At 42.6% G+C, this 14,381-nt stretch overlaps 2 protein-coding genes across 2 annotated transcripts in view; both read right to left on the bottom strand.

The window, feature by feature from the left end:
* Positions 1–782: 782 nt before the first annotated feature.
* LOC310782710 (required for drug-induced death protein 1-like) lies at positions 783–5,301 on the bottom strand. Its single transcript, XM_083643438.1, has 2 exons — positions 4,998–5,301; positions 783–2,118 (listed from the first exon to the last, which is right to left on the bottom strand). Exons 1-2 carry the CDS (start codon positions 5,298–5,300, stop codon positions 1,981–1,983), a joined length of 441 nt encoding a protein of 146 aa, XP_083499564.1. The 5' UTR covers position 5,301; the 3' UTR covers positions 783–1,980.
* Positions 5,302–9,108: 3,807 nt separating this feature from the next.
* Positions 9,109–14,381, bottom strand: part of LOC310782051 (structural maintenance of chromosomes protein 6-like) — a 30,024-nt gene continuing 24,751 nt past the window's right edge. The window contains exons 23-26 of the mRNA XM_083642707.1: positions 14,269–14,374; positions 11,365–11,520; positions 10,540–10,637; positions 9,109–10,164 (exon numbers count right to left, since the gene is read on the bottom strand). Coding sequence (XP_083498833.1) covers positions 10,074–10,164; positions 10,540–10,637; positions 11,365–11,520; positions 14,269–14,374 — 451 coding nt within the window. The 3' untranslated portion in view covers positions 9,109–10,073. The remainder of the gene's footprint in view (positions 10,165–10,539; positions 10,638–11,364; positions 11,521–14,268; positions 14,375–14,381) is intronic.

Here is a 14,381-nt window from a genome sequence, read left to right as displayed (position 1 = left end):
TTTGTTTTCACTCTTGTCATTGCTACTTGATTCTCGACTAATTTGTACCATCATACTTGTCCATTTTTATTTATTTTCTGTTATGAGCACGTCTGTTCTAATGTACACTTGTGTTTGAATAAAATGTATATATATATATATATATCTTCCGATACAGATCTGTGGTTATGAGGAAGTGAACTACTTCCCTAGCACTTTTTATTTACCCAAGAAGTGTTACATAGACTTTAAAGTGGCTTCTTTAAAATCTGAAATTATGCCTATAGCGTCAAACGCTCTTCATCAATTGTGATGACATCACAATTGCTCGAATGACATAACTGATGATATCACAATCTGCTCAAGTGACATCAGTGATGACATCACAATCGTGACACACACCGCCACCAGACACCACTTAGCCAATTTTAACAAAAGAAAGAAGTTAAGATCACAGTTGCTCGAGTGACATCACATTTCTCATGACATATACATCATAATAAAGTCAGTAATAAAGGATGCGTTCACCTCATCCTGTGTAAGCAGATTAAGTGATGGTGCAAAACACTGGCATTCTAGATTATTTTTTTGTATTACACTTTAACTTACATTTTTTTCAACACAGAAATACTTGTAAATACCAACAATTAGGTTAGCAAAGAGGCCTTTTTATATAGTTACAACTTACAAATGAGCATGTTAACGTTAATGTTGAAACAGGGTTTATTTATGGCTGAATTCAGCACACCTTCAAAATCCACATCATAACTTTCCAAATTGAGTATCCCTTCAGACTTGTAGGCTACTCCAAAGAATGTCAGACTACTAACTGCAACCAAAAACATCAAAAGCATCATTACATATACCGTGGCCTATGATACAGCTTACAGCAGTGTTAAGGGAGCTGTTATTGAGAATTGTGGTTGAGGAGCAGCCGCAGCAGTTGTGCCGAAAATGAAGGGGGTGGACTCTCAGTGTCTGTCTCTACATCCACACAGCATTGATTTACGTTCCCTCACTTCCAGAGATGGGAAAAGTACACATATTCTTTACTTAAGTAGAAGTACAGTTACTAAGACAGGTAAAAGTAGAAGTACTGATTCAACTTGTTTACTCAAGTAAAAGTAAAAAGTAGAGGCTTTGAAATGTAATAAAGTATAAATGTAAAAAAGTACTTCTATACCGACTGTTTCTGTGCAAAGCCAACTGAAACTCACGTCATACTCATATAATTCAAAGACTATTAAACAACTTAAGATTAAAAATGTAAGGAGTAGAAAGGACATATATTTGTGTTAAAATGGAGGGAGTAAAAGTAAAAAGTTGTCAGAAAAATAAATAGTAAAGTACAGATACCTGAAAATTCTACTTAAGTTACTTCCCATCTCTGCTCACTTCCATGACAAGTTTTCCTGCCCTTTGTTAATAAATGTCTGCCCCGATTCACTTACTGCAGATTCCTATCTGCCATTGGAGCCACATTCCCATCGCCTTCTGCCTTCTCTACTGTCAGAAACCGCACTCATGCAAACACTAATCGGATTCCTGTGATTGTGATGAAAAATAAATCTTCCAAGGGGAAGAAGGCACATTATGATTTCAGTAACACACACGCCTGAGTTAAGGTGTAGACAGTAACGGCATGATCAGTGTGATTCACGCCTAAAGCAGCACATACTGTAGGGGCTACAGATTGCTGGCCTGGATGTCTGTTCATAAGGGGTATGAACAGAAAACTTATTGGGGTATTTGATGCCCAGCAACTCAACACTATGAGTTCAAAATCAACCATTAAGATCATTTCACAAAATCATAAAATATCCTTTAAATCTCAGTTGCTTGAAAGTATAAAAAAAGCATAATAAAAAAATGATACAGGGCTATACATTTTCCAGATCAATGTGAGATTTTCTTTCTTTTAAACAAATACAAAAATATACATTTCAAGTCAATGACATGGGTTACTGCTATGTAGTTTCTAAACAAAGCTATAGATGTGTCTCAGCCTCTGGTCCGGCCTGGGTGGAAGTTGGGGACGAAGGTGGCGGCGGCGGAGATCGGGGTGGAGTAGCCCAGGGCAAAATTGTACAGACCGAGCATTAGACACTTCCAGCTGGAGCGCAATGCCTTGCCAACATTCTGCAAGACAAACACACACAAAGCCGAGATTTACAGATGATTCTTGATCAATCAATGATCACACTGAATTTCACAATCCCTTTTCTTGGTCCATTTTGTTGCTTCATTTAGACGAGGATGTCGGTGAGAAGGAACGGGGTGGGGCTGGGGGGTTCCCTTAGCAAAACACACACCCAATCACAGTTGGATTCATGCATCCCTCTGTCGAGATTTGATTTGATTTTGACAAAACGAGGTTTAGAACGAGGTCAATCTTAAGACAGGACATGAGACAGAAGGCCTGTGGTTGGAGTTTAGAGGCAATGGCTTGAGGAGAGGGGGGGACTCAGGCATGTTTGTTTTTATTCCTCTAACTTAAATAAGCAGTCCAGTCTGGACAATAGCTTCCTGTGTTCTTTGGACAGGAAAGGGCTGGACGGCTGAAACGGACACAGGAAGTCTGATGTGGTGGTGGGTTGGGACACCTCTGCCCACTGGTTATATTGTTAACTGTGCATGCAGCATGTGAGAATGCATCAGTTTGGAAGATGACTATAGATTATTTGTATTATTTTACCATCTCCTTGTTCCCCTAACATGAAGGCCTCCACACGTTTTACCAAGCTTTAAGGACACAGGTCACAGATTTGTCAACACCATAACCCACTGATACGATTTTGTTACCGATTCCTTAACGCTTAATGGACCATGCAGGCTGCCAGTAAACACTTGTCAGTGGGATGGTGCCGTAGTGATCTATTTCTTCATGGTCATGATGACTGCACAACAGTAACCATGTGTATTTCTGCAGAATCACAGGAGGACCGGCTGAATTTTAAACAACCCGATGGATCCTCCTGGTCAAGTTTAGATCCTCAAACTTGAAAGTGACAGTGTGCAGTCTTTGGTTAGCTTCTCAAAGAGCTAAGAATACTTTGTGGACGTGTCCTAGCTCGCGCCCTTCTCTGGCTCATCTTTGTTCTGTGAAAAAACAGGAGAGCATGCACATCTACAAAAAGTCAGGTGCTGGACAAATTAACACGTTCACTGCCAATGACGTATTAATCCGTCAAAAAAAATCCAACGGTTGACTGCCAATGACGTATTAATACGTCAAAAAAATGATTTTTTTTTTTGACCGTGGGATGTGCATCTAACCCTTTTACATCTCTTATATCAATATTGGAGCCACCGAACATGTACAACCCATTCCACCGACCCACTAAGTGGCGACAGTGCTCTCCCAGACTAGAGGAAGGCAAGCAAAAAGCAATGTGAGGAAGCCATTCTCATGCAAATGGATGGCGAAAACGCTTTCGTTTTCGCGCTGATTGCTGGCGGTGCGGGATTGCAAATTTGCATAATAGATTACGGGTGGAACACACTTTGAAACACGCAGCATAAATAAGACCAGAATCGCAAAAGCTTCATCAAAGTTCTCAACCGAAACCACAAGAAACGAGCGAGCCCATATCCAGACTTGCACAGCGGCCGCCAGCAGACAGGCAGCAGCAGCAGAAGCAGTGAGCCTGGTGACGCGAGGTTACAGCAGCAACAGAAACGAGCTTGTGACACGCCCGCTGCAGCCAAGAAGAACACACACGGAGGGAGGAGTTTGAAGGAGAGGGGTGTTTCCTGCTGTTATGGAGGAAATCACTGTTCAAAACTATTGTTTAGATGTCTGACGTCTTACTGATGCCAAAAATGAATGGTTAAAGTGACTGTTCTATCGAATTTCACAAAAAGCCGTTTATCTCAGAATAATTTTTCAGACGCTGAAACCATGCTGTATTCAACTGCTAATGCTTACATAACTACTAACTCTACAAACTAACTCTTTTAGACAGAGAAAGCACACATTCTATTAGTTCTTTTGAGATATTGTGTGTTCACAAAATCTTAGCAGAAAAGAATCCTCGGGTCTTGAAAGATGAGCCAGAATCCTCAAAAAAACCCTCTGGCAGAACCTACCTACAGTAAAAAAAAAAAAACGGCTGGCAGTGAATGTGTTAATGATAGAATTAGAAAAACAAATAGAGTCCGCACACTGGATTTTAAAGGCTCCTGGTCAATTTATCTGCACACCACAGCCTCCTCCAGCAGACAGAGGCCAGAGAGGTGACACCACCCATAGCTCTTCAGTGGTAGTGGTCAATGGGTTTAGTCTGGCCAGGAGTGACCAACCAGTCGGTGTCTGAGTTATCCAGAGACAAGCCAGAAACTTCTCTAATATTTAGACCTATATGGCTGTATTTGAATTAACTAGCATTAGTGTTGGGCTTGGCATGGTACAGTAGAGCTTGATCGCGCTCATTTCAATTTACGCTCATGAACATTGTGTGATGTCCGAGTAAAGCAATTCAGCTGTAGGAGTTTTTTTGTGTGTGGTAGATATCACAAACCTCCAAATATAGAAAACAAATCCACATTTTTAAAAGTCAAGGAAAAGTAAATATGGCCATGCTGTAAAAGAAAGACATGGATATATAGTGTTGCTCTGATTAAATTAGTGATTTACTGTAGGGGGCGGGGATTTAACTTATTTCTTTATCAATTCAAATAACTTGAGGTGCATTTTAATTTAATCATTTCATTGTTTTTAATCAACAGATTTGTGGAGATTCATTAGCCTTTTGCATATTTTCAAACATAAACAATGATTATATTATATTGAGTTATTAGAGCAATTTGAATGAAGCTGATTGATGCCATATAGAAAAATGTAGCAGTTAAGTGTTTCAACATACCCACATTGAAACTGAACAATGGGATACTTTAATCAATTCAGTTTCAATCGTTTTTTGCGGTACGGTTCATTACTATAGTACTATGACTTTACAGTAGCCTATGTAAATAATACATTGAATATTTATTGTACTGCAACTGTGCTGAAAACCAACCTTTTTTACTTTCTTGTACTTTTCCTTCTTTCTTTTCCTCTTTTTCTCTTCTTTGGCTCTGACTTGTGCCTCTTCGTTCTCGATCAAGGGCTCGTACCTCTCCGGCAGGAAGGCAAAATGAATTTCTCTGTGGCACTTTTCTTTTGGTGCTGCCTTGTTCTCCGCTGGCTGGCTGTCAGCGTACGCCGAGCTCCCTTGGTGATCCAGGCAGTCTACCTGGCGCTCATACTTTGCTTGAATTTGAGTCTCACCTGCTCCTGTGTTTCTATCCAACAACCTGGAGGCGAGACATTTGGGCTTCATGTTGTCTGGAGTCTGCAGGTCTCGGGGGGACAGGGTGAAAGGTGCCTCTTTGCAGCCAGGATCAGAATTGTCAACACAAGTTATGTGCTCGAGTGGATGTGCATTCCACTGGAGAGGCTTGTCTGGATGATCTGGCCCGTGCCCTTAAAGGCGCAAGCCTCCTTCCTCACAAGCTTAGAGTGACAACAATACGTTTATGGGTTTCCAGTTGAATACTAACACAGACCTTGTTCTGAAGATTCCTTTTAGTTTTTCCACTTCCTCTCCTCACCCAGTTCTCACTTCTTTCCCTAGCTTTACTCCTCACTAATTACCGTAAATTCCGGACTATAAGCCGCGGCTTTTTTCCCGTTTTTTGGCCCCTGCGGCTTATATAACGGTGCGTCTTATCTATGGATTTTTTCAGAAAAAAAAAAAAAAATACAAATAAAATCTCTCTTTTTTAGCACTCTTTCTAACTATAAATCCACTTCTGTTTTAATTTCCTCTCTTGCCCTCTTTTCACCACACCGCGGACACTGTGTGCACTGTAAAAATAAACAACGGTGGTGTTGTGTTATGTTGTTTTGTTGAAATGTTACGGTAATACGGTAAATGGGAGCTTCCTCAAACAGCCATCTCTTTCCCGACAATCCCCTCTGTGCGTGACCACTTACATATGGTAATTACGGTAAGCAAACGGCCACTCGGCCATCAACTCCCTCCCCCGACTACCAGGAGAAAATCACAAACTTCGGCGAATTCACACAAAGGAAGATCAAGGAATATTCCATCGAACCGGAGCAGATCATAAATATGGATGAAGTGCCTTTGACGTTCGACCTGCCACTCACTCGGACTGTTAACAAGAAGCGCCCTGGAGGATTCTTTCACCAAAAAAAAGCTTTGCTCGTTCTCGACAGCATGAGAACGAGCAGTAGAAGCAACACTCTCACTTACCATGGGGAAGGTACGCAGAAATTCACACGACGCAGCCTTCAAGTTGAAAGCAGTCAATCTCGCATTAAAAGAGGGAAACAGAGCAGCCGCGCGTAACCTGGGCATCGATGAGTCAATGGTGAGGCGTTGGACGGTGCAGCAGGAGGAACTGTCTCAGCACGGAATATTATAGGAGTGTGAAAACATCCACAATCACCAACGGGTTCCAAAACGCTGGACTGCTGCGGGATGAAGAGGATGACGCCGCCACAGCTGGCGCTGAGGGCCGTCAGAGGCTTCAGAGGCTGTTCGATGCCGACAGTGATGAAGAGGAGTTCGTTGGTTTTGAGTGACAATGAAGGAGAGAGGAGAGTGGTTGACGAAGCCACCCTGAACCTGTTCGTTTCCGACACTGAAGATGAGGACTTTGGTGGTTTCAGTACGCAGGAAGAAGAGGAAGACGAGGATTAGTGACTTGACTTCTCTGGTTACAGGTTTGCTGCACATATAGCCTATTGTTGTGTGATTTTGTCTGGGGATTAGTGACCTGACTTTTGTTTTGTTTTGTTGAAATGTTAATAAATGGGAGCTTCCCCAAACAGCCATCGCTTTCCCGACATTCCTCTCTGTGCACGAACCCTTTCATATGGTAATTAAACATCAAAACACCCGCGGCTTATAGACCGGTGCGGCTTATAGAAGAAAAAAATAGTCAATTTTGGTCCCGCGGCTTATAGACCGGTGCGTCTTATAGTCCGGAATTTACGGTAGTTATTTTGTTCACCTCACTGATTGTCCCCATTCATTTCACCTGAGTTCCCTCCCTCCTATTTAAGTCTGCACTCCTCAGTTTCCTTCATTCCTTCCACACCAATGCATGGGGCGGCACGAAGACAGCACTGGTAAGATAAACTTATCTTTTACTTATTCGTTTTAGATCCTTATTCTTTCTTATCCTATATCCTTATTATTTGTATGTTTTAGTAGTTTAGATGGACAACTTTAAACCCTGAGTTTACATGGGCTAACTTTGATTTAGTTTTTCCTAATCCTATGTTTTTGTGTCTTCCAGCATTTAAAGGGCAGCTCCTGTGTTTTCCTCCTGTGTTTCCTCATTGCCCAAATATTGTTTGCTGGACCAATAAATACTTTCAACTGGACCCAAACCTGTTGGGACACTATATTTCTGCATCCTAACCGATGCCCCATGGTGACAAGTCAAAGTGAAACTTAGAACCAGAACCCTCCATTACAGACGTAATGAAGAATGGATTTTCGCCCTTTGAATATGTAGAGCTGAGAATAAACATCAAGCTGATGTATTTTACTATGTCGTGGGAAATAAAAAAGGGGGTAAACTGTGCCCTTCAATCAAAAGTATTCAAGCACCTCACATAATTTACATCAGTGGTTTTCAAAGTGGGAGGCGGGCCTCCAAGCCGTTTCAGGAGAGGCTCAGTGAATGGAAGTGAACAAAATATTACGTTAGTTATTACATTGGTTATCAAAAGATCACATAGAATAGCCTAAGTGTGTGTTTTGGTTAAAGAGATACTGTACTTCAGAGATAAAAGTAATTTGGGGAAATTAAACCGTTTTCGAGTCGGAAACGAATAAATGCCTCCAGATTTTATTTTTTTTGGTGTGGGCGGACATCCAGGAATTGCGTGAGGGGGGTCTCCTTTTTCCAAGTTTTGTCTGGTGGGAGGCCCAGTCTCAGATTTTGAAAACCCCTCATTTACTTACTTCAGTTTGACACTACAGACTATGATTACCGTAATAGTATTAATTTATGTCATAAAGTAGTTAAACTCTATTCAGCAAGCGGAAAGCTGGGTAGACAGAGTTAAAGGAGAATTTCGGTTTTTTTGAACCTGGACCCATCTCCTGGCATTAATTAAGATCTGACGACTCACCCAGTGATCTCCGCGGCGTTTCTGGCCGTCCTAGCGTTGTTTTGAGATCAATAGCGTCCAAGTCAGTTGTAAAATGGAGCTGATTTGGGGCCAAGTGTGAGCCTGTCTTTACTGCATCTAAATAGCTATTTTTACTCCCGTTTTCGCCAAATATCGTCAGAATCTGATCCCTCAAGAAGCACCACAGTGATATTTCGCCAAAGGCTGTTTCCTGGAGTCCCACAGGGATCAAATTACCTCAAACGTGATCTCAGTCACCAAGTCCCGTGAAGTCCCGCGATACTTTCCTGCTGACTGGCCAAGTACAGGCAGGACGCTTTGCGGTGGTGGTTTTAGCGTAACCTATGTGGGGTTTGGCATAACCTTCGTTATTTCGAATCCCACATAGGTTACGCCAAACCCCACATAGGTTACGCTAAAACCACCACCGCAAAGCGTCCTGCCTGTACTTGGCCAGTCAGCAGGAAAGTATCGCGGGACTTCACGAGACTTGGTGACTGAGATCACGTTTGAGGTAATTTGATCCCTGTGGGACTCCAGGAAACAGCCTTTGGCGAAATATCACTGTGGTGCTTCTTGAGGGATCAGATTCTGACGATATTTGGCGAAAACGGGAGTAAAAATAGCTATTTAGATGCAGTAAAGACAGGCTCACACTTGGCCCCAAATCAGCTCCATTTTACAACTGACTTGGACGCTATTGATCTCAAAACAACGCTAGGACGGCCAGAAACGCCGTGGAGATCACTGGGTGAGTCGTCAGATCTTAATTAATGCCAGGAGATGGGTCCAGGTTAAAAAAAAACGAAATTCTCCTTTAAGAGGGGATTACAATCCACTAAAAATCCCTGACTATGTCCTGGAAATGGGCTTTTACGCCCCCCAATGGACCATAAAAAAGAAAATCACCAAATCTATATTTGTGGCTCACCCCATTTGGTTTAATGAATAACAACATAAATCCCAATGCTTCTAATATGAACATTAAAGAGGTCAAGGAGCCACTTTTACATGCCAAATAACAGACAGAACAAAGAACGTTAATGACCAACTTGATCCAGAGGCATAAACTACAGTACCATGAAGCCCTAGGCACAAACATGGCGCTGGTGCACTCTCCCTCCACAAATAGCACTTACATTTGTATTGGCTTTTGAATAGTGTATCGTGGCCCAGTGATCATGGAAATCAATAAACTAGCTATCTGGTTTGAAATATCTAAACAAAATACTTTTCTAAACAAAATACTGTTTGCAGTTTGTTACTACAGTATCAATCTGGGAACCCAGAGCCTATTTTTATTTAATAAACTGGGAGAGCCCTACCGTTTTTCCCGGCTTCCTGTGTAGCGCGCCTCTCCTGCCACCGTCACTTCCTTCCTGCGCTGTGACTTTAGAGTAATTTTCCACTGTTGTAAGACGAGTTGACGTCTTCTATGCAGTTTTAACATTATTAGTGAATAGCCGAAATGGACGCGGAAAAGGAAAGCGGAAGTGACGGAAAAGCCACCGTCATTTCCTTTTCTGCGTCCGTTCGGCTATTTGCTAATAACGTTGCCGCATAAACACACTGCATAGAAGACGTCAACTCGTCTTACAACAGTGGAAAATTACTGGAAAGTCACGGCGTACGGACGTGGAAAAGGAAGTGACGGTGGCAGGAGAGGCGCTCTGTACAGGAAGCTGGGAAAAAAGGTAGGGCTGTCCCAGAGTCTATTTTTCAAATAAAAATAGACTCTGGGTTCCCAGATTGATACTGTAGTAACAAACTGCAAACAAAGTACGGTATGCAACAAAGTGCGAAAGTGATTCTTTTTTAAATAACAAAAAATACAGCCTTCTTTGGCTCAATACGAACAACAAAAATAGCTACCACTTTGAAAAATACACTTGAAAACACACACACAACAAAAGAAACAAACGTGAGGACTTGCTTAGGCTTAGGCTTCATCCTCTGCCTGCCTTGAGCCAGAGCCACGGTCTGGATCCTTCATCTGCAGGATGGTGATGTGTGGCGACTCTGGGAGAGTGCTGAAAAGAGAGAAACAGATCACCATGTGGGTGTGGCCTTGTGGTAGAGTGGACACAGATGATGTGTGGGTGTGGCCTTGTGGTTGAGTGGACTAGTGCTCTTACCTGGGAAACAAAACTAGTTTAATGGGATAACATGGCCTTTATTCCTGCTCGTACTCTGCAAAACTCTCTTCATGACCAATTGACTATTTGCACATAGCACATTTACTACGTTTTAAAAACAGTTAAGTCAATAGATCACACCTGGGTGAAAATAGTAGGTAGTCTAACTACTATGATGTGGCCCAATGCTTTAACAAAGCACCAGACAACTTTCACTAAACACTGATACACAAACTAGTCAACATGTCAGGATGTCGTAGCGGTGGCTACCTCATGCTCTGCGGGGTCAGGAAAATGAACTGTCGGTAGCGTTGGCCCTCAGCAGCCCTCAGCATCAAGTCCATGGACACCCTCCGGTTCACCATGTCCTAGAGAAACACCACCGAAGGCCCACATATTATCTTTTGATAAATGTAAGAAATAGGCCTACTGTACTTTTGTAACAGTGTTTAGCTGCAGTAACATGTTACATTACTGTGTGGCACTCCTTGTTTTACTGACAGCAAGAGGTATTTAGTCCTACTCCCACTCCACCAGTAGCTTTAAGTCTCTTCTTCTGGACTTGGCACGTGTTACCCATCTATACATGGCTGTTTACAGAATATATTCACATGGAGACCATGCATTGTATGATTGACAAGTACACAACAGATAAGTAAAGGGGTACATTGCAAACATATTGCTATCTAGCTCAAGCTATCCAAGGTCAGGAGCATTTTACTAAAGCTGATATAAGCCAAACTCATTACATACATTAGCCACAAGAGGGAGATTTTTTTGTCATGTAGTCTAGGTGTCCAGCTTATGAACTTGCACTGAACTCAAGTAGCATAATAACTATGTACACATACAGTATGCTGACATTGACTAGATTTACAAACAAGTGAGGTGGATATAATCCATCTTTTCTGAAACACATCTATCCAAAATAAATTGGCAGCAATGGAAGCCACTATAAGTATAAACCACACCTCCTGGCTAATGATAGCAAGAGGATAACTGCACCTAAAATGATAAATTCTACCACCCCCAGGTGTAGCACTGCACCTTTATCTGTTTCTATGCTAATGCCCATCACAGTAAATAACTTATTACCATGTAGACGTCAAACTCGTCCAGGCAGCGGAAGGGCGCCTCTGTGATTTCCCAGAGCGAGAGCACAAAGCAAACTGTGGAGAAGGAGCGCTCGCCTCCTGACAGGGAGCGCATGTCACCCGTCATGTCTGCCATGATGCCTTCACCTGTGTTCACCTACAGAGGGGAGGAGGAAGCAGTTTATTTATTGGACAAGTCAGTTCCAACAGAAAAGGTGACAAACATGGCGTTTTATAGGGCCGCCCCCGCTGTTGTGGTCCAGCCAAAAACAAACACCTGCAGACTAATGCTGCATTCATTTGTAACTGGGAAGTGGCAAATTGCGAGTTGCTCCTAGCAAAAATAAAATAAAATGCCATGTTAACTGGGAGTTCCTACTGGCAAACTTGGGTATGATTTCTCGACCACCAGTTGCTCCAAGCGCATAATTTGATGTCATTTCAACATGGCACCCACAATTATGCAAATACACCAGAATAAGCACAACAAAGACCAATGGGACAGTATAATGGAGAACAATGATAAACAAGCAATGAGCACAGAATAATTAAAACAGGCTGTAAATACAAATGGACCAAGTTACATTAAAAAGCCAATGACCAGCATTGAGCCATTCTGGTAGGAAATGCATGTCGCATCATGAGAATACGGTACTTTGAATTGAATTCAACTTAATTGTAACGTATCAGAGATGAATAGAATTGTATCAAATACGTGCTATATCATTCTGTATTGAATTTTCATTGCGCCCCTAAAGTTCTTCATGTGCTCCTAACTTTTTCAACTTAGGAGCACGTGTGCTCCTTGGGAAAATGGGAAGCATCGAGCCCTGCACACGTCACTTATAGAAGTGCCTGCACCGCTTCAAAAAGAAATTTAGACATTTCGTCCTGCCGCTGTTTTTATTTTTTTTTATTTTTTACATAATACACATTAAGCCTGAGGAGTAGCCTTATATGAGGATTAACTGACGTCATATTTGACGTCATAGCAGACGTCATACTAGAACTTTGACTGACCACGCTAGGAGATCCCCCCTAGCCTATGCAGGTGCCCTCCTCTTGCCTCAAGAGCAGCGCCACTGGCCAATGGAGTCAAGCACCAAAGCATTTGCCATGCATGCCGATTGCTAAATAAAGTTTGTCTAATCCTACCAACTGGCCTCTCCTGATTGAAGTGAGGTCTCCAGACCATATTTCAAGCAGAAGGCCACTCACGCATAATCCGATCATCCCCTGACGACAGTCAAGTTCTAGCATAACGTGGTCAGTCAAAAGTCCTAGTATGACGTCTGCTATGACGTCAGTTAATCCTCATATATATAGCAAGGGTTCTACGTCACCTCTCTCTCTCTGGCCGATCATAGCAGCAGCAGCTTCACGGCAGTCCATCTCCCTTGAAGCCGGCCTCCGAAGCGTTGTTTTGCCCCACCCACCTCCCCAGTCCGCCACCAACGAGTCTTGACTCCTGATCCCCCACGGGGGGGGGGGGTCTCCTAGCCTATGCAGGTGCCCTCCTCTTGCCTCAAGAGCAGCGCAGCCGGCTTTGGCCGATTTTTGGAAAATCGCGATATCGGGAAATATCACAATTTTGAAAAATTACTTTCAGAGGCTGTAACGGGCTCAGTTTTAAAGTCAGAGTGAAGCTTCTGGTACCATATGAAACTAGAAGACCTAAGGCATTGATTGGTACCAACAACAACCATGTCTAGCTTGTCAGGAAGGTGGCTAAATAACACTCCAAAGATAGGCAAAATTTTGGCGAGGGATTTTTTTCTCTTCAAATGGGTCCTCTTTTTCACAGCCTAATGTTGGCAGGCAGATGTGCGTGTGTGTCTGTGTTTTGAACCAGTAGCCTTTTGTTACGCCACACCATAATCGATCAGCATAACATTAAGGAGGCATATAATATGACAACTTCAAATGTTTGTTAAAAAGGCGAATAATTCAAATGTTTTCCTGTCCATTTTTTTCTTATTGTAAAGTCAAGTTCTTTATTTGTAGGCTCCAAATCCTCTTATTTCACTCAATGGCCTTTGTGCCCTAAAACATGTGTGACGCCGAAAGCCAAATGGCCTTAGCCCTAAAATGATGAAATTCCAAAAGCCTGCAGACTCAACTTTGAGGACTTTGACTCAGACGCGAGTAATGGGGACTGTCTTGGACTCGAACACTGGGGACTCCGACCCGAGATATAGTGAGTCGACTACAACACTGACTGACGCTTTCACGTGCTGTAGGAAGTCCTTCCGATATGTTTTGTGCTTTTAACTCGTAATTAAAATGTGTAAAACAACATGGACGCTAAAGCTGGAGGCAATACGAGGGAAGTTTGATGTCGAGATCAGAGCGGCTGCTGACCATTCTGTAATCTGCTCTGCTAATCTGTTGGCTGGATGATTCAAGCAGTAGTGTGTGTGGGCTTGCTTAACCCATTGATACCTGATGCAGCATTTGCATGTATATCCCTCATTTGTGTGTGCATCCCTTTAAGACCGTGAACCGCATGATGCGGTTCCCGGTCTTAAAGGGATACACACACAAATGCTGCATCAGGTATCAATGGGTTAAGGGCTGGAGTGGACGATAATTCAATAATTGTTTGCCTTTCAGTGGGATCATATACGATATGAATATATTTGAATATTGACACATTTCTGCAGTCTAAATTGATGACAAGCAGTCATCAATGATCCAATATGTAAGAACTGACTATGACAGTAGGTGCAGGAAGGAATCCAGCAGGAGGGAGAAGAAAAAAAGGGAGGAAAAGAGAAAGAACAAAGACAGAGGGGAGAGAGGAAGGAGCAGCCTGGGGAAATGACATACAGCTCAACAGCCACCAAGATTGTTTAACAGGAAGAAGGAGCCAGAGTGTTGTGTGTGACCGATCACAACATCTTACCGATACGGCGAGTTTTTCGTTCTTGTGGTCAAAGGTCATGCTGCCTGTGTAGCTTCTCTGGGCCAGCATGGTATTAAAGTAGTATTTGCAGCGAGCAGCCAGGGACCTAGAGA

Source organism: Poromitra crassiceps, assembly GCF_964638095.1.
Source record: "Poromitra crassiceps genome assembly, chromosome: 9".
Classification (NCBI taxonomy): Eukaryota; Metazoa; Chordata; class Actinopteri; order Beryciformes; family Melamphaidae; genus Poromitra; species Poromitra crassiceps.
The sequence above is the reverse complement of the archived record's forward strand: the minus strand, read 5'-3'. Positions and strand labels throughout refer to the sequence as shown.

Excerpts from the sequence above, each read along its gene's own strand:
- LOC310782710 (XM_083643438.1), bottom strand. The coding sequence starts at position 5,300 with ATGAAGCCCAAATGTCTCGCCTCCAGGTTGTTGGATAGAAACACAGGA. Across the intron at positions 2,119-4,997 it reads AGTACAAGAAAGTAAAAAAG|AATGTTGGCAAGGCATTGCG; the intron begins GTTGGTTTTCAG and ends TTTGTCTTGCAG.